The sequence below is a fragment of the Myxocyprinus asiaticus genome, chromosome 49 (assembly GCF_019703515.2).
Source record: "Myxocyprinus asiaticus isolate MX2 ecotype Aquarium Trade chromosome 49, UBuf_Myxa_2, whole genome shotgun sequence".
Classification (NCBI taxonomy): Eukaryota; Metazoa; Chordata; class Actinopteri; order Cypriniformes; family Catostomidae; genus Myxocyprinus; species Myxocyprinus asiaticus.
This window is the reverse complement of record NC_059392.1, coordinates 5,870,158-5,895,000: the sequence shown is the minus strand read 5'-3', so window position 1 is coordinate 5,895,000 and position 24,843 is coordinate 5,870,158. Positions and strand designations below refer to the sequence as shown.

General features: G+C 37.4%; 2 protein-coding genes across 2 annotated transcripts in view; both read left to right on the top strand.

The window, feature by feature from the left end:
- ahr2 (aryl hydrocarbon receptor 2) overlaps window positions 1-12,991 on the top strand; it is a 99,737-nt gene extending 86,746 nt beyond the window's left edge. Inside the window, exons 5-11 of the mRNA XM_051693234.1 lie at window positions 1,340-1,457; window positions 1,756-1,895; window positions 3,016-3,218; window positions 3,740-3,849; window positions 4,045-4,186; window positions 4,265-6,065; window positions 7,407-12,991. Of these exons, the coding sequence (XP_051549194.1) occupies window positions 1,340-1,457; window positions 1,756-1,895; window positions 3,016-3,218; window positions 3,740-3,849; window positions 4,045-4,186; window positions 4,265-6,065; window positions 7,407-7,514 (2,622 nt within the window). The 3' untranslated portion in view covers window positions 7,515-12,991. The remainder of the gene's footprint in view (window positions 1-1,339; window positions 1,458-1,755; window positions 1,896-3,015; window positions 3,219-3,739; window positions 3,850-4,044; window positions 4,187-4,264; window positions 6,066-7,406) is intronic.
- Window positions 12,992-16,036: 3,045 nt separating this feature from the next.
- Window positions 16,037-24,843, top strand: part of LOC127438489 (aryl hydrocarbon receptor-like) — a 68,285-nt gene continuing 59,478 nt past the window's right edge. Inside the window, exons 1-2 of the mRNA XM_051694119.1 lie at window positions 16,037-16,491; window positions 18,192-18,379. Coding sequence (XP_051550079.1) covers window positions 16,451-16,491; window positions 18,192-18,379 — 229 coding nt within the window. The 5' untranslated portion in view covers window positions 16,037-16,450. The remainder of the gene's footprint in view (window positions 16,492-18,191; window positions 18,380-24,843) is intronic.

Below are 24,843 nucleotides of genomic sequence, written 5' to 3'. Positions count from 1 at the left end.
ATCGACGGTCCCTCGCGTTCGCGTATATGCGCTGGTGCGCTGCAGGTCACGATAGAAAGTTAAGGAAACAAACACAGCAATAACTCTTGAATGAAAATAGTGAAGTCTTCCTCGGATACCATTTTTGTTATTTACACTAGCGTCGCGGGGAATTACATTGCTGTTGAGAAAGCTGCTTACAGACCGATCTGCATGCATATACGGGAGTAAAGAGTACACAGCTTATGTTGTGCATTTAAACCGGAACGCTGCTTTCTCGCATTAAGCTGCTTTCTGTTGTCCATGTAAACATAGTGATTACTGTAACATGTCCAGACGTTTTAATATTCCCACTGTTTTCAGTGATGATCATCATTATCATAACTCTATTACAGTAAAAAAAAACATGCAGTTTTACGGTCTTTTTTCATTATTATCAGCGAAAATGAAAGGCTGTGCCAAAGGAGTCCTAATATAACCTTTAAATACTTTTACATTTTAATCATATATATTTTTTGAGAATATTATAAAGACCATCTTGTTTTGCATTGCAGTAATGCGAATTGAGAGGTTAAATGTGTGTGACGCATTAAAAATGGCACAATGTAAAAAATCATAATGGCCCTAAAATAGACATGCAAAATATAATTTCTTACATGTTTTTGTTGATTTAAGAGTAAAATTGGACACTAACATTTTCTTTACGGGATTTATTTGAGAATCACCCTATGGTGAGGTCTTTCTCTCAGGAGGAAAACCTGAGCAGGAGACTTAAGGTCTCAAAATGTGCACCATTTAATCTCATTGCTGTCTAGCAGATACGATTGAGATATTAAAGAGACCTCATTTGTGATTTTTCTCTCCAACAAGTCTTGTAATTGTTGGCAATACATGTACTCCTAATTTATTAAAATGGCAATGTAGACCTTTTTTTTTTTTTTCAAGAAAATGATGTAATGGCCAAATAAGAGAGTTGATCATAAGATCATAATTGTAGACAGAAGTATATTTATTTTGTAATTAAAGGGAACCTGAAATGACTCTTGAAGATCTTTAAGATCATCTACTTTGGTCTTCTTGTGCCAGAAAGCTGAAAATACACCCCTTCGCAATGGAGATTTGGTTGGCATAAACATGTTCCAATAACACCATGGAAAGAACAAAACTAAAAGGGACGTTTGGAAAATGTGGCAAATGGAAATAGTTTGGACTTATTTTGGTTTTGAAGTTAGAATACTTGGAAAAGTGAGTTATATAACACGGTCACAAAAATGGTCATAATGGTAAGGGTTATTGAGGACAAATCTGGGTTGTGGTGATGCTGCATGTTTTTTAATATCCACTCTCACTGTCTTCACAGTCGGATGTGGTCCACCAGAGTGTATTCGAGCTCATTCACACAGACGATCGTGCAATTTTCCGAAGGCAACTACACTTCGCTCTCAACCCCACGTCATGTGACGGCGATGGCTCTGATGGTTAGTAGCAATTTTATCCCTGTTGCAAAATCAGCCTGTGACATCCGTCCAGGCTCAATGAGTTCCCACCGGTATCATTGACTTTTTGTGGTGCCAGTCCTGAATGTTTGTGAGTAGACTACTGCCGTTGTCATTGCTGAATCAAGAAAGTATGTTTGCCGAGAACAAGACAGCTTGGGTGGGATTTATAAAATGGAGCTTTGTATAAACTCAGAATGATGATTGTTGGTAATGATTCCAACCCAATTACACCACTCTTGTTTTTGTCTTTGCTTTGGCACAACCAATCGGTCTCCAGGAATGCAGAACAGCAGTGACATCACCAGAGACATGGTCAACTACAATCCTCAACACATCCCGCCAGAGAACTCCTCCTTCCTGGAACGGAGCTTCTGTTGCCGATTCCGTTGTCTCCTTGACAATTCGTCCGGCTTCTTGGTATACATCTTAGATGTCTATTCCTTATCGAAAAGACCATAATTTGTTGTGTGTTGAATGCTGGTCCCCAGAATAGAACGCTGGTTTGGCTTTTTAACTTGCTTAAGGAGCCGTTCTTGCATTAAAAAGAGCTAGACACAGTGCAAAATATGGAACAGAATACAGGTGTCTCAATGTAAGTGAACGTTTATTTAACATGACGCTGCATTTTAAAACACGTCGCACCTTCATGAGATGCTGAAAAAACACCAAAGATGTCCGTATAGTGCATGTTTATATTGAAAAACAGCACAGACTAATGTTAAAACGTATTCTGTGTGAACAGCCCCTAACAATGCAATGCTGCTGGACCATAGAAATTCATGCTGGTCTAAGCTGGTCTTTTCAACTGGTTTACCCCCTTTTTCCAAACCAAAATCGATATTTTGGCTTTAGTTTTGGGAAGAACCCTTTGTACTACCCTCTATTGTTGGTACACAATGATACAGTCAAAGTAGTTGGATAAATAAATCTGCTGTGGATGGTTTACTCTGAACGGGTCTCAAGTTGAGTATTTATGTGCACAGAAAGTTCTCATGCAAAAGTTTAGCAGAATTCTCAAAAAATGTGTATGCACATCAATTTGTTCCTACCTTTTGTCTAATGTTGATTAATCTGATTGAGTATTCTAATTGAAGGAGCACATCCTCGCAGTTAGCAGTTTGCATAAAACACACCCAAATGATCACTACATAAGGGCTTTCTGCACAACCTCTCCTATATATAGATTCGCCACTCTGCAAACGTATACTGAAAGGGATCTCAGATCGAGATATACGGCATCTTTGTTATTTTACAATAAGTGATGCTTATTGTAGGGTCACTTAGTTATTTAATTTCTAATAATAATGTATATGAAAAACCATTTTGGTTAAACATATTCCGTGTTTTTAATGCTTCGGATCAGTTTCAGTTGGTTCTAATTTTTTTGTAAATTTAGAATAAATTTACAAATGAACTTACTGAAGAATTATGATTTCTTTGTGAAAAAATATGCACGTATGCACTGTAAGTTAATGAAACCAAATGTATCACCCTCGTGAGGCTAAAATGACTTCATGCCCTTCCCTTTACCCCAAAGGCCCTGAATTTCCAGGGGAGGCTGAAGTATCTCCATGGACAAAACAAGATTGCGGAAGATGGGACCATAGCCCACCCCCAGCTTGCTCTTTTTGTTATAGCCACACCCCTCCAGACACCCTCCATCTTGGAGATCCGGAGCAAGACTCTACTTTTCCAAACCAAACACAAGCTGGACTTCACACCCTTGGGGGTTGACACAAGGTAGCTTTGATTGCTTTTTGAGAACCCAGCTACAATATTAGTGTTGGACAAACACATTTTTGGGAAGTGTTACGAACATAGTTGTTAAACCAGGCTTATTATTTTTTGAATTTTTATTTTGTTCTTAATTTAACGTAAGAATCTTAAAGTTATTTTTAGTTTTACCTGTGTTTTCTAGTTTCAGTTAAGTTGTAGTTTTTCAGTATTTTAGTTTATTATTATTTTAGGGCTTCCACAATTAATGCATTAACTGATGTCACTTAAATTTCTTAGGTCCGTCTAGATCACTATGTAGTGCCATTTCATGTTTAATGAAGGCAGGTTGTAAAGGTTTTAAATGTTATGATATATTTTGTATCAAAAACTAAAATTATTTTGTATATTCGATTTTGAGTAATAATGTGTTTTAAGTATTCAAGTATTTTTATTTGCATAAAAAAAACAAAATTATTGGTTTTTGTTAACGATAGGTTGAACATGTTGTCATGTTAACGTTTTCCAGTCTTTTTCTCATCTTGCAGAGGAAAGGTGGTTCTTGGCTATACTGAGATTGAAATTTGTATGAGAGGTTCTGGATATCAGTTCATCCACGCTGCTGACATGATGTACTGTGCAGACAACCACATTAGAAGTGAGTTAAATCAGGCCTTGACAAGCTCTTTCAAATCAAAGCCAACTCTGTCCTAGGTTGAGTTGTTTATGAACTTGATTTGGCTCATAAATTAAGCCAATGATGTCTTGATATGGCTTAATAGGGTTCCATAAGCCTAGCAATATTATTTCCATATCTGATGTTTTAAAGTTTCTCTTTCTCCCTTATTCCTAGTGATCAAGACAGGAGAGAGTGGTTTAACAGTCTTCAGACTCCTGTCTAAAGGGGGTACATGGATCTGGGTGCAGGCCAATGCTAGGCTTGTTTATAAAGGAGGAAGGCCAGATTTCATTATTGCTCGACAGAGAGCACTAACGTAAGCATTTAAACTTGGCCTATCTTCTGGTATTGTCCATGTTGATCTGATCTGTATTAACATGTATATTTTTTGTAGTAATGAGGAAGGTGAGGAACACCTTCGTCAAAGGAAGTTGCAGCTACCCTTCAACTGTGCCACCGGTGAGGGTGTCCTGTACGAAGTTGGCCCCACACTTGACATCACAGACATTCAAACTCAGAGTAAAGGCCAGAGGATTCTCAAACCTCCATCTCTGGACCCAGGATCTCTTCTGGGATGCATGTTGAAGCAGGACCATTCACTCTATAACCAGAACAATGACCCCAATTCCCAGTTTACCCTGGACAGGGCTTTTGGGGATAGCCACGCCCTGCTTAATGTTCCTGGGAACACCTGGCAGCCATCGGCCCCCAGTACGGTGGCTGGAATCAAGGAGGAAGGTGTCATAAAGGACATGATGGAAACCCTACAGCAGATTATTGGAGACAGCACTCTTTGCAACAGCCTTCAAGAGCATGATGTGGACAATTTAGAGCTGAAGGAATGGGAAAACACCTTGCTCAGAATGAACTACAACAGCGAGATGGATTTCAATGAAATCATCACCAACGACATTCTCAACTATGTTGAGGATGCACTATTTAAGGAAAATGGCGTTCAGATGCCTGAACAGCTAAAGGACCAGAGTGCATTTGTTGAGATGCCCGAGTGCCTACCAGAGATGGAATTACAAAACACCTTAGCTGCTAACCAGGGATTCAACAGCCAGCCAGGGAATCTCCTCACTGGCTCCCCAGGTCAGGGTGGGTTTATTGGAATGAGTATTCAAGAGGATGCCGGCAATCCTGGAAGAGGGACGGCAAAGCTCACCCATATGGGGCCACAGATATCTGTTGGACAGCAGATGCTATCTGAAAATACTTTCATCCAGTCATTCGGACCGGATCAGACGCCCCAAAAGGTAGCCACCAATAATAACATTCTGTTTAATCCTCCTCTTGCCATCCAGTGTAGTCAGCCCCAGACGGAAGTCCGGCTTGGTCTGCAATCTCAGCAGCAGGTCCTACATGGTGGCTTGCAACAGAATGGAATGATACCAGCCCAGAGGAACCTACAGACTGGAAATCAGCCCCTTCCGAACTTAACGACGCTCCCTCTTCAAAGCCCTTTTTTGCAGGGCAACGCAGCCCAGAATTCCTTTCCACAACATCAGCCAATTAGTCAGAACCCTCAGTGGGTACCCAACAGCAACAATATGGTGAATAAGCTGCTGGACACTTGCGGCCGTACTGTTTTAGTCGCACAAGATGCCACAGGACTGCACTCTGCACCTACCGCACACCTACAAGGAGAGTTTTCTGTTCACACTCAAAATGCTGCTTGGCCAACATCCCAGTCTACCCCTCAACAGGTCCCTAAATCACTGTCAAGTGGGCATCAGAATATGACAGGGCTTTACGGCCAAATAACAGACTTCCAAAGAGACCCACTTGGGCAGCTAATGCCACAGACAAACACACAAGGATTTGGGACAGGCTTCCTGCCCCAGACAACTGCTAACAATGTCTATCCTCAGCAAGGGGAGATGATCAACAGCGGGCCCCCTCAGACCACCAACAGCTGCATGTTCGTAAACGCCCCTCAACCTACGGTCAACGGGATGTGTTATGGTTCTGCAGATCCGGTATCTTGCCAGAGGGGGAAAGGTCTGGTTACCCAGAGTCCTACACAGGCATCCTGCTACTACCAGAGAGGCCCTAGCGAGTCAGTCGTGGGCACAACGGTCATCCCACAAGAGGATACCAACATCAGCCCCATAGCCTGCCAGGTCTCATTGGGGTTGACTCCAGAAAGCATACTTGATCAGCAGTATCTCTCTTGCAATGGCCAGACGCAGGTAAACACTGGGATAATGTAATCAATGGCATAATTAGAACTTCAAACTAGTGTGCTCCAACTTCAGGATCAAAGCACCAGGTTTTTGTTGAGAATAGTGGGACTGCCCTGTTCTCACGCCAGGCGCGATGTGTCATCAACTCATCCAGGGCTTTTTTAACATGTTGGGTTAGGTCGGCTCTACCATCACAAGAAATTTCAATGGGATGTAAACACTGCCACCTTGTGTACAGAATAAAAGGAAATTTTGTAGGAAGTCCAGAGCTTCAGAGGTTAAAAGTGATGCTCTGGATGAATATCTTCGTAATGTGTTCAGTCGTCTTGGGGAAGGAAACAGATTAGGTGCAGTTCAGAGTTAGACTGGGCTATATCGGTAAAAAAAACATATGAAATGTGCTATATAAATATCCTTGCCTTGCCTTGCTTTAAGGGCTTTTACCTAGGGTTGTCAAAATACTAATTAATTACATGATGTGCCGATTAATTAAATTAATTGCATATATAAATATTAATTTAATATACAGTATAATTAAAACTATTATAAATATAATATACTTACAAATATATTATAATTTAAATAAATTGCATGCAATATACGTTAAATCGACAGTCCTAATTTTAATACATTCAAAGTTGCGTAAAGATTAAGTGATGATGCAAATGAATAGCTAAATTAGAGATTTGAATTAATTCATTAAAATGGACAGTTTGAACTGATGTAATTGTCAAATAAAAAGTGCATTAACGTTAATCGTAATATTTACAATGTTGTTTATTTTTACTGTATATAGCCAGCAAAAGCATAGCAGATATTTTGTAAATATTTGCTAAATCAGACAGGTAAAGTACTTTTAGCGCTAAAAATTTTTTTAGCTTTGAGTCACAAAAAACTCAACCTAGCTGAATTTAAGAGGACATTTTAGATTTAGGACAGCATTAGTGACATTATCTCGAAAAATAACCAAGGTGCAAGGACCAGAAAGCATTTCCTCAGCATAAAAGTAGCATGTGGGCAGAAAGTAGTAATTTTAACCAAAAACAGTACATACTATATACTTTTTAAGTTTTGTCTTGTCTCTTGGAGTGATCAAAATCATTGGCTCAGTAAAGTCATAAAAAATGTGCATGTTTTCTATAAAAAGTACATTAACAAATCATAAAGGAAGCCATCAGAACTATTCGTCAGTAACCGCAGACTGTGCACAGAAGTGCATAAATGTTTTTAACAGAGATAGTTCTGCTTTAAATTCTTTTCCTTGCACAACTTAATAAACATCATGGCATGATTGCCACAGAATGGGAAAAACATTCCTTTAATGGTTTTAATTTTGTCTCTCCACAGATCGCAAACCATCCACTGGAGGAGAAAGGAACGTTCCACTTTCCCTCGCTGGCCAACGGAACCACGTACTTTTCCCAGAACAACCAAAGCAATTGTTATGACTATTAAGAGACCTATCTCACCCGTTGCAGTGACTGCCACGTCAATGGTCTGACAAGCAGTACCTGTCTTAAAAAATAGTATGCACGCATAAATACCGCAACTTTTTCGTCCCTTGAGAGAGAGATGCCTTAACGCTTCTGATGAGGCTCTTGGCTTAAAACCTACGAGATATTAAGTATCTTTAAGAGGCACACGAGAAATGAGCAGTGGCAAAATGGAAATATACATTTTTTTAACGCATGCTCTTCGTCCCTGATAGATCTTTTTTTTTTATTTTTTTTTTATCATCATTCTGGCAAGGAAAAAAGTGCAAAAGAGAGCATGATGGCAAGGAGAGGTGCATGAGCAAGTGCATATGTGTGTGTGTTTATAGTGGAGAAGCCTAGAGTTCATTTATGAAGTATGCAGAAGGAACGGTGGAACCTTTTAATTGCAGCAATGATATTTCTGTGAAATCAGTACAAGGTGCACACAAGATGCCATTTCGACTCTAAAGGGAAACCCTCTTATTTTGCTACCGATCTACTCAAGAAGGTGGAATTTCCCACCCGTAGACCTTAAACCCTAATGTTGGCAGTTGACCGGACTCCCAAGACCGCATTTTGTCGCGAATAATCCAGTGAGTGTGTATTCACAGTGTACTATAGGAACTAATAGTCTACTAATGGCCTGCGTGACATCCTTGGACTGTCGGAACAAATTGCTGATATGATGACGGCAAGATTGTCCCAGAACTGCCCTGAAGTTCCACCTACTTTTACTTTCTGGACAACACCGACGAAAGGCTGAAGGTCTTATCGAACACCATCAAACTCAGAAACTGGACAGCCAGATTTGCGGAAAAAGCAACACAAAATTGGATCGTCGCACGGACATCGCATTTTCAATGCAAGCGAACTCTGGCTCTTTTTTTTTTTTTTTTTTTTGCTGTGGAACACTGTCATCAAGGAGTAAAAACAAAAACGTAAAGACTTTAGTTCTCTGAACGCCCTGCGTCTGCTTTTTTCACTTTTTATGGCTACATTAACCATATGTTTCATGTGTATTACAACAATATCAGAATGTTAAGATACAGCTTAACATTTATTTGTTCAGTTTTGTTTAAAAATGTCTTTTGTACTTTTTTATGCATATAATCGAAACTGTGGAAATACCATTGAGCCATTTTTGTCCACTTTTAATTTGCTGATCACAGCTACGCTCTTTTCTTTTAGTTTGCTTTTGCTTTAACGCTTATATGGAAGAATTCTAGGAATTCTTAAACCGTGTTACGTGCCATGACATCCGCACCAGCCAGCCGAGCATATCCTGCCTCCAGAAAGAAGGGGTAAAATGTCATAAAAGAAAGAGAAATTTGAGAGTTGTCAGAAGACATGCAGTAGACTAGCTGTCAAAGCCTTAGTCGAGAGTGAACGATCGCAAACAACAATAAGTAATCACGATAAGAAGATTTAACGATATTAAAGAAGATTTTAAGATATTTAATGATTGTGGCCACAGTGAAATTTTAACTACGTCTTTGTGAATCTATACCGTTGTCAAGACTTAATATATCAGGAAATACAGCAGGAGCCAAAATTGTTAGTACGTAGAGAAGGGCCTCATTCATGAAACACAAGCCAAACAAATTTCTGTACAAAATGTTTGTAAAAAAAAAAAAACATAAATTGTCGCTTTTAAACAGATTTACACAAGAATGGGTTTACAAGTAATTTACTCAGAAATTTGAACACTTGAAGGCTCTCATTTATGGGAAATGAGTTGTACCAATTTCTGTGTAAATCGTAGAGTTGGGGTACCATCTGTGAGTCCAAGTCAAGGGTCCAATTTTAATGGATTTGGACTTGTCACGGACTCGGATGCATTTATACTCGGACTTGACTTGGACTCGAGCCTTTGGGACTCTAGCCGAGTCTAGCCGAGTCCATGGTATTTGATTTGTGATGCAATGAACAAAATAAATAAATAAAAATAACGAAATGGAAATAAATGGACACTCCATCTGCAAGCAGTTGTAATACCCCCTGATGTCGTAGACGTAGCCAGAGTTTGTTTCACCGTATTGAGCAAACAAACCTGCAGAGCCACACACTCGGTCAACCAATACGCTTGAATGTTATTACGGAGACTGCTGTATAACATCGATTACCGAGGTGGCTGGCACAACGAACGGATAAAGACAGGTATGTAGCAAATGTAATAGAAACTACAAGGCAGTTTCGCACACAGCATGGGACCTGACAGCTGGTAAAATCGCACGCGGCATTTGTGCAGCCAAGACGTGGTTTCGTCGTGGTTAAGAAGTTCATTAAGTCAAGTCACCCTCATCATGTCTCTCACAGTTTACTAAAACTTATTTTATTAAATAAAAATTCAGAACAATATTATTAATATTGGGCTATTAAGTCTTTTTAGGCATAATGTATCCACACGTAGGCATCTGTAGTTTCTTGAGGTCCACGCAGTGTTGTCAGCTTGAACTGGCCCTTGATGAATTAACTGTAACTTTTTAAACAGTCGGGACATTTTTTTTTAATTGATAAAGCAGACTGCAACTCTGAAAAACAGATAAACAGCACCTATTTATTGTTTTTCTGTTTTAAAAGCATTGATGGGCTGCTTAAAATATGTTCTTTTTCCACAGTAAAATGCACAATGAAATATGAAGTTATTTTGGGCAGCGAAATGTTTTGTTTATAATTTAATTATAGATTGGGTGACCAGACGTCCCGGTTTATTACACAGGACAGTCCTGGTTTTTGGTAGGGTCACTGATTATTTTCTTTACAAATTAAATCTCCTCATTGACAATTGTGTTTTCTTAGTTGTGAAAGTTAAAATAAGCTTAACATATTGATGTTGATTTTACGGTTTCAATTTGAATTCAGATTTATGAACGGATTCATTCGGACTCGACTCGGACTCGGCATGTTATGGAATCGGTCTTGAGTCCGACTCGGCACCTTTTGGACTCGGACTCGATTGTTTAAAGACTCGGACTCGACTAAGGTGGACTCGAACCCAACACTTGTAAATCGTTCGTAAAACCATTCTTGCGAAAAATTTGTCACAATGTGTCGCAAGAAGTTTCCACAACCGTAATTAGTTCTGCTTGTATTTCATGATTGAGGTCCAACATTTGCAGACCCCTTTGTGCCTTATTTTAGCAGAATATAAAGCCATTTTATGAGATTGTATCATAGCATTATGAATGTGTAGGCTATCAAAACAGATTTGTGTGAAACATTTCTCTAAGCTAGGGAAATATGACTGATTGGTTTTATTGTAATAGATTAATTGCTACCTACTTTTTGAAAATACTTTTTATACGAACCCTTTGCTTTAATTTGCGTATAGAAAGTTGTAGCGTTTCTGCTTGTGAGATATTGTACTTTATTGAAAGTATGGTGTGATAATAATGGCAAACACTGTATATATAGTACCCTCAAAGTCATGCACCCAAAAATGTTCCTTTAATCATTTAAAATGGGAACACTCTGTGCCTTAATTTCTTTCTCCCCAAGGATATTTCACTTATTTCACAAGGATGCCTCCCTTTTTCTCTTTCTTTTTGGATGAAATGATCTTGGCTTGCAGAGGAGCAAAGGATTTGAAATGGCATCTATAATTGAATCTGAGAAGCAACTTTTTTAACAACTGATTGTTGTTAGCATGGACGGAACCAGTTATGCTAGGGAATGCTAGTATACTAAGTGTTGTACATAGCCTCACACTTCAAGAGTCGCCGGACACTCAATTTCAGCTCGACCATCTTCATAACTTAATTCGTCCGAGTGTTTAAAACAGCTTTCATTTGCAAGATTAGCGACTTTTGTTATCTTTTTGGTTTTCGTTCAGAGATTAGCTTTGGCTTCGATGTAGTGTAAATAAAACGTTTTGTAGTTGTTCGCCAGGTGTCAGCTGGTTTAGAGCAGAGGTTGGTAAATTGCTCAGTGAATGTATGATTAATAGTTGGTTCATGGATCACTTCGTTGACTGATCTATTAATTAGTAACGTTGGATCATAGGATTAAATACGCACAAATAATAGCCATGCATTTCTTTTGTTCTGATTCTGTTTTATTGCCTTAAAATGTATATAACATGGCTTGTGTACGCCTTTTCACTTTCAATGTCGTCAGATAAAAATTTGCGCCAGGTTTGGAAACGTTTTATGCAGTTTCGTGTTCACCACTTTCTTTATATCCATCCATATCTCTCACGTTACTCTTTATTTTAGAGTGGTTTCATAAAGGTGCCTCGACATTAGTAATTTTTGACTGGATAAGGTTAAAAAAAACGACACTTTAATTTCCTTTGCCATCAGTGCCATTTGTTACAACAGTTTTATAATCTGTACAATACTAATACACATATTTCATAGAACTCACTAACAGCATTTAACTCACCCAGTGCCAAAAATTGTCTACACATACAAACACATTTTAGGATACCCTCCCCCATCACCACTAAACTATGCATCCTTTAGAAAGAAATTATAGCACATGCTTGATGCTTGCGTAACGTGTTTATGAGGTCTGTCGTTAAATGCAGTATCTTTGTTTGTTTTATGTATCATTGTATGTTTCTATGCTTGTTTATTTCTTTCTTTTCACCCGGCATTGTAAATGCTTACACATGTACTACACTGCCTGGCCAAAAAGTCGCCATTTGGATTTAAATAAGCAGATACTTAAGACTATGATTGGATCATTATTGCAGTGATTAATAAGTTTCAGCTGGCAATAATTATTTTAACCCTAAATGATGCAGTGTGTAGCTTCTCATTTCTTAAACAACCATGTCGTTAGACATATCCCGTGGTTGTGGAAAATATGTTACTGTGTTTCAGAAGGGGCATATTATTGGCCTGCATCAAGCAAAGAAAAGTACTAAGGAGCTTTCTGAAATCACTGGAAATGGGTTAAGAATTGTCCAATGCATTATTAAAAACTGGAAGGGTAGTGGTGGACCAAGAGCTTTGCGGAAGAAATGTGGTTTGAAAAAAATCTTGAATGATCGTGATCGGAGATCACTAAAATGCTTGAAGTCATATCGTAAAAAATCGACAGTAGAACTCACGGCTATGTTTAATAGTGAAAGTAAGAGCATTTTCACACGCACAATGTGACAAGAAATTACAGGATTGGGACTAAACAGATGTGTGGCCACAAGAAAGCCACTTGTTAGTGAGGCTAATTGGAAAAAAAAAACACTTCAGTTTGCTAGGGAGCATAAAGATTGGACTGTGGTGCAATGGGAAAAGATCATATGGTCTGATGAGTCCAGATTTACCCTATTCCAAAGCAATGGGTGTGTCAGGGTAAGAAGGGAAGTGCATGAAGCGATGCACCCATCATGCATAGTGCCCACTGTACAAGCCTCTGGAGGCAATGTTATGATCTGGGGTTGCTTCAGTTGGTCAGGTCGAGGCTCATCAATGTTAAGCGGTAATAAAATGAGGTCAGCTGACTACCTGAATGTACTGAATGACCAAGTTATCCCATCAGTGGATTTATTTTCTTCCCTGATGGCACGGGCGTATTCCAGGACAACAATGCTAACATTCATCGGGCTCAAATTGTGAAAGAGTGGTTCAGGGAGCATGAGGAATCATTTTCGCTCATGAATTGGCCACCACAGAGTCCTGACCTTAACCCCATTGAAAGTCTTTGGGATGTGCTGGAGAAGACTTTACAGAGTGGTTCGTCTCTCCCTTCATCAGTACAAGATCTCGGCCAAAAATGTATGCAACTCTGGATGGAAATAAATGTTGTGACATTGCATAAGGTTGTTGAAACAATGCCATGATGAATGCGCACCGTAATTAAAGCTAAAGGTGGTCCAACGAAATATTAGAGTATGCTACTCTTTTTTTTTTTTTTTTTTTTTTTTTTTGGCCAGGCAGTGTATATATCCTATTTTGTACATTGTTCTGCACAACTGTAAAATCTATTTACGTAAATGGATGTCCCACAAATACAGGCTATACACACACATCTATATTATATATATATATAAAATATAGCTCCTGTTTGTTTTGTATTATCAAATTATTAACTTTTTGTTGTGGCTCTCAATATTGATATCTTTATAATATTAAAAGGTGGTCAATGACTCAAAAGACTTGAGTGGATCTTTTTATTAGAACATCTTTCTAAATGCAAAAATTCACCACATATTACACATAAAAGTGTTATTCATGCATTCATATGTGATAATGCTTCAACTTTTGGCTTTGATAACTTTAATTTCTAATAATTTTTAATGACGTAGGACAGATGGGCTGATACATAGATTGACTTTTTATGTTTTGGCTTTATCACAGGGTTGTATTGGCCACGGGTTTACCACATGGTGGTGCAAATGTACATACTCTGCATGTGTGCCAGTAATAGACCATTTCAGTACTACTGAAAGTCTAAAATGAGAAATTATGAAGGTTTGGATCATTTAACCCAACCATTTGATCAAATTTATTTCATTTTGGGATGAACTATCACTTGAACAGATTCAGTAGTCACGCTTTGAAAAGTTCAATTGGCAACAAGTGCCAAATCTATTTTTAATATTTTTTTTATAAGAGCTTGTATATGGATATCCTTGTTACAACACGGTGCATTTGGCCATGATTTTATAAGGCATTTTACAACTAACTGGGGAAGATGTACAAACTCTTTTGAATCATCTTTTATTCATTATTCCCCTGGAAGTTCATGTGGATAAACAGATGTGTGTTTAAAGCCAGAAGCTTGCATATACTTCAAGTGACTTTGCTGTGATCCTAAAATAACTTTTATTTAATACCATCATTATATTCAATAAATGCTGAACATGGTGATGCGAAACAAACTTAACAAAACGAAGACAAAAACAAAAATGCCACCGAAGAAAACCGGTAATGCAGTAGAGGAAGTGTTGGAGGAGATTAGAAAATCTCTGAACTTCATGTTGGATGAACTGAGCACAGTGGCTAAACAACAAGCTATGCTACTTTATTTGATGGACGAAGTCAAAATGTTTGGAATCAGACTATTTAATTTATGTATGTGAAACGTTCCTATTAAAGTACTAATCCAGGTTCAATACAAGTTAAGCTCAATTGACAGCCTTTGTGGCATAATGTTGATTGCCACAAATATTAATTTTGACTTGTGCCTCCTTAAATATATATATATATATATATATATATATATATATATATATATATATATACACACACACACACACACACTACCGGTCAAAAGTTTTGAAACACTTACTCATTCTTTATTATAATTATTTTCACATTTTAGAATAATAGTAAAGTCATCAAAACTATGGAATAACATAAATGGAACTATGGAAATTATGTTGTGACTAAACAAAATCCAAAATAAATCAAAACTGTGTTATATTTTAGCATCTTCAAAGTAGTCACCCTTTGCCTAGAATTTGCAGACATGTACTCTTGACATTTTCTCAACCAACTTCTTGAGGTATCACCCTGGGATGCTTGTTAAACAGTATTGAAGGAGTTCCCATCTATGTTGGGCACTTATTGGCTGCTTTTCTTTATTATTTGGTCCAAGTCATCAATTTCTTTTCTTTTTTTAATTATTAAATTTGAGTTTTATAATGAAATAAATTAATATGGTTGCACAATTATATTTTTGTCTACAAAACTAATTTCAAACATTTAAGCATATGCCTTCAGATCAAAAGATTTTTAAGATCATGAGAAACATTTCAGTCAAGTGTTTCAAAACTTTTGACCGGTAGTGTATATATGCAGTATATTAGGGCTGTCAATCGATTAACATTTTTTAATCAAATTAATTACATGGTATGCTGACTAATTAATTGCAATTAACTGCAAACAAAAATATTTGCTGAGAAAGCTACTCAAAAAATAATTAAACATATAATGATTAAATAATTATAAATAGTTACATTTAAATAATTATTAATATATATATATATATATATATATATATATATATATATATATATATATATATATATATAATAATACAATTAAAATGCATTACATTATTTTGGCATACAAATGAAGTCTTTACAAAAATTGGCTTTAGTATGCAAAAAAAATAATTTTTTAATTAATAATCAATTAATATTCATGAGCCATAGTAGGATTCGTTAAATTCGCCAGTTGATTTGCGCCAGTTTGCCTTTCAGCAAATCAGACAGGGATGCAGGAGGACGCACGTGACGTATTTAATATTAATGAGCCAAGCTTTCAGCATTAGTAATATAGATCTCAGTTGACCAATCGCAGGGCAGCTAGCATGTAAATTCTGACGTCCTGTATCCTAGGAGATTTTCCCCTTTTGCCTTTAAGTCGCGGCCTGTGAAGCTCTGCGCGCGCTCCTGCGCAAATCTGTGCCGGTCAACCGAGTGCGCGTGCCGCTAACCTGACTAGTCGGGGGCGCGCAGTTGGGGTACTTAGTGGAGCAGCTCGGGCAAAATAATGAATTAGACGCGAAGCGGGGACAAATTATGACTCTGGATTTGGATTATTTTGCCCACACTGTGTATATATAGATTATAATTTATTGTTTTATCCATGAATATGACTTTGGAGGGTTGTTTGTACAAACTCCGCCGCACTAAGGGTGAAGAATATAATAAAGAAGCGGATGTGCACCTGCTGTCACTGTGCATCTGAATGCTGAAATTGCAGAAAGGACAACTTTTTTGCAATTATGTTGCAGCATTGGTGCCTTTTATTGCACAAAGCAACAATATTATAATTATGATTTATATACTGAACGTCGACTTTGGATTTTAACACCCATGACCTGCACAGCGAATTTTGTGATTTTTGTTGTTTATTTATAGTTTTTTGTACACGTCAAAAGAGACAGAGGGGATCCCGTGTATTAGTGGGTCTGGTTATCATTTGTGGGTTGAATTTTTTTTGGATCTGAAGAGTCTTAAACATGTATGCAGGACGGAAAAGGAGAAAACCAGTGCAAAGAACGTAAGTTGGAAATAAGTGTGTATGACGCATGTATTCACTCAATGCTTAGTGCATGTAAACTGAATGATTAACCCAACAGTAGATAATACAAACAAATAATAAGCAAAAATGTACTTGTCATAAAGTTTTTATGTTGATTTCTGGCCAAAAAAAAAAAAAAAAAAAAAAAAATGAATACAGTTGGCTACACTAATGATAATTTGACCTAAATTGAATGTAATCTCTCTTACAGGCCCATCTGTCAAAAATAAATATTTATATTTCACTGTTATTATTCCACTTAAGGTCATATAATCGGTATCGGTATGAATATTATAAGCCGTTGCTGCAGTACAGGATTTTTGTGTTAATATAGTGTTTAATGTATAAACATATGCATCATATTTATTTTCATGCATCATGGCTTCATTGCTCATTTGGTACAATAGTCAAATTATGTAACTCGTTGGCATTTTTCGTTCAAATGAAACACAAGGACCAAAAAGTTGCAGTAGCTACTTTAAATGAAATGAAATCTAAACTCCCGAATTCTGCTGTGCACAAGCTGGAAAATCGGACAAAAAAATCTGCCATAATATTTTATTATATATTTATTATATTTTTAATAAAAAAAAACATTTATTTTTATGTTTCTATTTAAATATTTATTCATATTTAATTTTATTTAATATTTTTAATGTAGGGTGACCGCTAATTTACGTTCAAATGCGAGTCATTCGAGGTCGATCGGTATTTTTCGTTCGATTATACGTGTGCAACATTGCTTAAATTGCTTATTATTAATATAAAGTAAATGGATTTCGACTGCAATCTGTACTGATAAATATTATATAAGATATTTAATAATTATTGCGATATATATATATATATATATATATATATAATTTTTTTAACGTAGTTATACACCGATTATAAAAAAGATTTATAAAATATTTTATGCACAAAAATGATGCACAGATGATCCTTTTTCATCTGACCTTTGTGTCTTTTGTGTGATGAAATCACCATTACAAAATTCTCATATGGCCATATGTGAACATACATTAAATCATAATTCATATATTATCATTATAGTATATATATATATATATATATATATATTAAAATTCCACTAGTATTTGGGAAACTATATTTTGCATATGTGAAAACGGACATTTTTGTAGTATTTTGAAATATATGTTCCATTTGTGTACAAGGATGTGACTTTTTATATCAGTGAAAACCATTTCATACATGTGTTTTACATATTGTTTGAGATTTGGTCCTAGTCACTTGCCTGCTTGACTAAATTAGTGTATTTACAATAACAGACTAGTGTGATGTTTGTGTGGTTATGTGTAGTACTTAGCTCTAGTTTAGGGACAAAATTGTAAAAAGTTATTTTTGAGGGTAGGGTTAGTAGCCTATATTTTTATTATAATTAGCTTTCTGTATGTGTGTGGGTCAGGATTTGCTTACATTGTTGGGACCAGCCAAAGGTCTCCATGAGGAGAATGGTGTAAAATAGAAAAAAAAACAAAAAATTTACCCTAATTAATAATAAAAATAAAATTAAAAAAGGTTACTGTGAGGGCTATGTTTATAGGGGTAGGGTTTTGGGATAGAAAACATCCTTATTCCCCACCATAATAGAAGGACAAATGTGTGTGCTGTATATGATCTTAAAATATGGTTTTCACAAAGTGTGCTCTTGTTCTCAGGGTGAAACAGTCCCCAGCTGAAGGTGTGAAATCAAACCCATCCAAACGTCATCGAGACCGGTTAAACTCTGAGTTGGACCAGTTGGCCAGCCTCCTTCCGTTTCCCGAAGAGGTTACCAGCAGCCTGGACAAACTCTCCATCCTGCGTTTGAGTGTCAGTTACCTGCGAGCTAAGAACTTCTTCTCAGGTGAGTTCACATGGAGCGAACTGATGTTGTGTGTTTGGGGACAAAATTATCCCCAAAATTGGGCTAAATCTGACTAAACCTCCCTTTTGGGACATTTTGGGACATCCTCATTTGGAAAAACGATTCCTAAATACAGTAAATAATGTTTTTATTATAAAAATGCAAAAAGCTTTCTTTTAAGGGTAGGGTTAGTCTATAGTAATTAACTCCAAATAAATGGATGTTTGTCTAGATAGCATAATAAGTGTGTGTGTGTGTGTGTGTTCTTTTGAATGTGGTGATGTAATATTTTAGTGTGCAGGGTCAGATTGTTGTGACACAGTGGAAAGGATCATAATCCTGAATTATGCAAAGGACAAATAAAAACACAAACATCTCAAAACGGTTGTAATTAGGGGCTCTTACGTTAAACTGTTAGACTGCCATATCGAAAATGGACAAACACTTGATGATCCGTGCAGGCAAAGAACCAATGAGTTTGTGTCATTGTTATGGATATCTAAACAACAATACGCAGAGGTCATGACCATTGTGCCGTATTATCACAAATAGATAGATGGATGAATGGATGGATCTGTAAAGTCTTAGAGTCAGCATTGTGTAGTTTGATTAAATGTGATTGTAATTTGTGTATAAAAATAAATAGTTAAATTATAATTGTATTTATAACCCCAGTGAGCAAGCCGAATGCGACTGTGGCGAGGAACACAAAACTCCATAAGATGTTGGTTAATGGAGAAAAATAACCTTGGGAGAAACCAGGCTCACTGTGGGGGCCAGTTCCCCTCTGGCTAAACAGCATGAATATAATGCCAATATTAGTTATTTGTGTGCAGTGCAAGCCATGGTTTAAATGATTAAACTAAGTAAGTGTTAAGGTCCAGAGTTTAAACAAAGATTTTGTATGAACTGTAAGATTAATGACTAATGTCTTTGAAGTTCATCCTGGATTAACTGCAGAAGTTCACATAGATGCAATTGTCCTTTGTTAGTTGGCTGATGAAGGCTTTTGTTGGCAATTAATTGATAGTCTATGTATTCCATTTCAAGAGTGTAGTCCATAAATAAACAAAGGTGATGCAGGCAGAGATCAATGACGTGCATCGCAGTTCAACCGGCAGGTCATTTCGGTGAGGGTCAGTGGGGTCCATCCTAAATCCAAGGTTCAGGCAGAGGCATATGGATTATCCATTGTCTTACAGTTGGAGCTGGAATCAGTTCATCCTCTGAAGTCTATCGTAAAAGACTGAAGTGATGTCTGGCTAGCACCTGCTGTAGTATGTCATCATCATTCAGCGACATGTAGCAGTGGAGTCTGACACAAAGCAGGAATGGATATGATATGAATCCTGAGGTTGAGACAGGGAAACAAATAGAATAATATTAGTGTAGATGCCATTTCATTTATTGCAGAGTTATAGATTATGAGAAATGTTTCTGGTTCTGGCAGACCTAACTAAAGAGGCCTAATTGTGAGTTGATGGATAAATAAGGTGTATGCCTGGCTAAATAGATAAGTCATTAGTCTAGACTTAAACTGAGTGAGTGTGTCTGCCTCCCGAACAGTGTTAGTCAAATACTATCACTATTACGACTATGAGCCAAATTACTGGAGAGGAGAGCGGCACCTTCCCTGGAGGGATGGAGTCCATCTCTCTTTATTTGTTCAGGTCTACCCCAAAAAAGCTTCCAATTGTCTATAAATCCTGTGCTATTCTCCGGACACCACTCAGACATCCAGCCATTCAGTGACACTAATCTACTGTAAACCTCATCACCACGACAAGCAGGGAGGGGGCCAGAGCATATTACAGTGTCTGACATAGTTTTTGCAAGTTCACATTATCTTTAGTGATCCCTGACTGGTGAAGCTGGACATCGTTAGTGCCGACAAGAATAACAATTTTAGAAAATCTACATTTAGCATTAGCCAGGACTTGTAAATTTGATCTGATGTCAGATTAACTATTGTTAAATGCATTTAACAATAGTGGCTGGAGTCTCTATTTCCACGTTCCTTACAACAGAATCACCAATAACAAGGGCTCTTTCAACATGATTCTCAGTGGGTGCATCACTGAGTGGGGAGAATTGATTTGAAACCCTAACAGGAACAGGAGAGTGGTGTCGTTTTGCTGAGCGAGTATGCCACCGAGATGTCACCCAAACGCCCTGCTGCGGGGGCTCTACAGCCAGAACCAAAGTGTTTGTTGCTCGCTGTACTACCCGCGTCCAAAACAGCATCTACCGGCTTCTCTTTCTCACTGACCTCCACTAGCGTTCATATGCGTGTCTCTAACTCATTAACCTTCTCCGTCAGCCTGACTAATTTCTTACATTTATCACATGTGAATCCCTCACTGCTGACAGAAGAAGCTATAGTAAACAATGTGGCATGCAGTGCTGGAAGAAATAAGATGAGCAGATGCCATGACTTACCACAATTGTTTGTTGTTGTTGTAATGGTTGTTCTTGAGCGGTGAGTGTTTGAGATCGATGTGGTTCGATGTGGTTCCTGATCAGCAGATGTTTGAGAATGATGCGCGCTGAAACAGTAGAAAAGCGGGAAAAAACGAAGCACGCGGTAAAATGGCAAAGGATAAAACTATGAACGTATAAGAATAAGCAATGCTAAGCAGACTGGCAAGCTACAAACACAGACTTTTGCAGCGTGCTGGCAGCAACCAGAACAGGAACTCTAATAGAAGTTAGAAAATGTATGCTCTAGATTATAAGTAAATACTGTATCATTCATGATTGTTTGTTATCCTTACAGTCTATCATCATGTATTAATATTTAAATAAAGTAGAAAACCTTGCTATATTTATTTGCTAATTTGAGTACATTTCACAGGTAAATAAAATAAGTACATTTTACTTAACTTTTCGAAACTGGTTTTCCAAACATGCACCAGGCTTTCACTGTTTGCAAGTGAACCATTGCACCATTTTTATAGTTGATTTTGTTGTTCCATTTGGTAACTTCTTGTTTTGTGCAGTCCAAAGGTCATTTTCTACTTAAAATTACCCGTTCATGATCAAAAAAATTATCTGTTGATTGTCATCCTGTTTTGTGCACCAAGTGTTGAGGTCTACACGCGCAGCTCTGTGTCTTGATTTTATCGGCAGTAATGCAAGATGATGTTGTTTAATAGACTACATAGCATGCATATGGAAGGCTTCTGTATGTCACGTGGTACATGATTAAACATTTTTAAGGAAAGTTCAAAATGTGAAATGTTAAAATGGCAACTTAAGTTTATTTAAGTACCATGTTCATCAGATTTGTACATAAAAGTAAATGTATTAAGTAAACGTTTAAGTTAAATTTACTTACTTTAATCAATATTATGTCATGAAGTTAAGTAGACAACTTTATACCATAAAATTGTACTTGGAAAAACTGTGTGCAAAAACCTGTGAAAGTAAATCTTACTAGTCATTTCTTTCATGATAGATAGATACTGTAGATAAATAGTTAGTTAGTTTGGTTATGTTACGTTAGTTTGGTTACGTTACATTAAGTGAGGTTAGGTTAGCATTTGTTTGTTTTCATATATGCGTATTTCTGTTCCCAGATTTAGATACCCAAGCTGATTAGATTTGTTTTAAGCTATTTGGCTTGTTATCAACACATTACTGACATTCCATTGCCATGAAGAATGAGTTTTTCGCTAATTTGTTCGTTTTTAGTTTCACGTAAAAGAGCGCCAAGGTCAGCACTTTAACGTTCATGTTCTTTATTTGTGCTGAAAGCCTTTGGCCGAAGCTCTCGTTGCTTGTGGTGGGCCCAGATGTCCTTCCCCTTATTAAAACATCCATTCGTTGTAGCCTTCCAGCTTACGGACGAATATCATAACAATACGTCCACACTTTCATTCTGCGGCAGATTGTGTGGGCCAACAGCCCTGGATGCATATCACAGAGGGCGCCCACTCTATCAATGAAAAACAAACTCTGAGCAAATACGCATCTGAAACTGTAATATGATTGGACAAATATGTCATTGTCTCTGTGACTCGTAATCGTTTAATGGCGAATCGAGCGTGGACGTGCTGCTCTGCAGGAACTGGCTTCCTCTCAGGCATGAATAATTAAACATAACAAGCTTAAAGAATTTATCAAATGGATGGGTGAGTTTAAAATGGCTGTTACGGTGAATATGTGAGAGACTGACTGAGTGATCTAGATTAAATGTTTGTGTATATGCATTTTCGAAATCATCGTATGTTGTTGTTTTATAACAATGACTAATTGTTGAATGATGTCACTGATAATTATCGCCGTTGTGACATCAGTGATGATGATGTTGATGTTATTACAGAGGTAATTGTTATTGTCATTCAGTTTGCATTCAAACATAATATTATTGCTATCCAACAGCAGTTTTGATGTCTCAACAGAATCAAATAAATATTTTATTATTTAAACATTACTGAAACAAATGTCTAATCTAATCAAACTGCATCAAATCTTTGTCTGGAAGTTCCTTAAAGGGGTAGTGTGTAATCTTAAAATTTTTTAGATGAAATGTAATGCTATTTTCCTCGCATTTTGCATCCGTAATATGACTTGCACTACGTCCTAGTGAAATGGGAAATTCAAATAAATATTTGAAGACAACGCAATATTTGAGACATAACAGTTGGGTGTGACTTTATTTTGTCTATTGGGAAAGACCGGTTGTTGGAGACAAGGGGTTGGAAAATGAAAGATTGTGAAACGCACTAAAGATTTATTGCAAAATGTGTCAGACAAAATATGTTTACTTTGTAAACTGACTCAGGATCATTGTAAACTGACTGTGAATGTCTCTTCAGGGAGGAAGGGATGTTTTAGTCTGAATGTAGGTCATTGTTTCCATCACTTATAATGCCTCAGGAAACTTACTGTTTTATTGGAGTGACGGCAACTAAAACAAGACCCCAATTAAACTTCCTCTTCCTCTTTGTGCACTCTCGCCCTTTTCTGCCCACCCTTCTCTCCTGGTTCTGTCTCTCTCTCTCTCTCTCTCTCTCTCTGTCTATATACTCCGGGTCATGGCACCAGTTGTTTCTTTCTCCCCCCTCTCCATCCTCTATCATTCAAAGGATCGTAGCATAATTTGTTATGATGAGTAAATTAAACATCATTTGCTGTAAGTAAACAGAACAAATACTATCTGATGTGTGAATATTAGATTCCAGTTTTCATTAAAAGGCTGGTATGAATTGTGACATTTAGTGGGATGCTGCCTGATAGGATATACTGTATCATTAATTATTACATTAAACACTTAAAATTGTATTTTGTTCCACACAAGTGTTGTGGTTGCTAGTGTTGTTCTGAATGCGTTGCTATGCAGTTACTAGGGTGTTCTTCATGTTTTTAGAGCGTTGCTATGCAGTTGCCAAGGTGTTTTGCATTGTTTTTAGAGTACTGATATGCCCTTCAACAGGGTGTTCTGAGTGGTTTTTAGTGCATTGCAATGGAGTTATTAGGGCATTTTGCGTTGTTTTTAGAGTGTTGCTATGCCCTTTAACAGGGTGTTCTAAGTGTTTTTAGTGCATTGCCATGCAGTTGCCAGGGTGTTCTGAGTGGTTTTGGAGTGTTGCTATGCAGTTGCCAGGGTGTTTTGCATTGTTTTTAGGGCATTGCTATGCCCTTTAACATGGTATTTTGGGTGGTTTTTAGTGCATTGCTATGCAATTGCCAAGTTGTTTTGTGTTGTTTTTAGTGCCTTGCCATGCCCTTTAACAGTATTCTGGGTGTTTTTAGTGCATTGCTATGCAGTTGCCAAGGATTTTTGTGTTGTTTTTAGTGCATTGCTATTCCCTTTAACAGGGTATTCTGTGTGGTTTTTAGTGCATTGCTATGCAGTTGCCAAGTTGTTTTGTGTTGTTTTTAGTGCATTGCTATGCCCTTTAACAGGGTATTCTGGGTGTTTTTTAGTGCATTGCTATGCAGTTGCCAAGGTGTTTTGTGTTGTTTTTAGTGCATTGCTATGCCCTTTAACAGGGTATTCTGGGTGTTTTTTAGTGCATTGCTATGCAGTTGCCAAGGTGTTTTGTGTTGTTTTTAGAGCGTTGCTATGCCCTTTAACAGGGTGTACTAAGTGTTTTTAGTGCATTGCCATGCAGTTGCCAGGGTGTTCTGAGTGGTTTTGGAGTGTTGCTATGCAGTTGCCAGGGTGTTTTGCATTGTTTTTAGGGCATTGCTATGCCCTTTTACAGGGTATTCTGGGTGGTTTTTAATCTGTTGCCATCCAGTTGCCAAGGTGTTTTGTGTTGTTTTTAGTGCATTGTTATGCCCTTTAACAGGGTATTCTGGGTGGTTTTTAGTGCGTTGCTATGCAGTTGCCAAGGTGTTTTGTGTTGTTTTTAGTGCCTTGCTATGCCCTTTAACAGTATTCTGGGTGTTTTTATTGCATTGCTATGCAGTTGCCAAGGATTTTGTGGTGTTTTTAGTGCATTGCTATTCCCTTT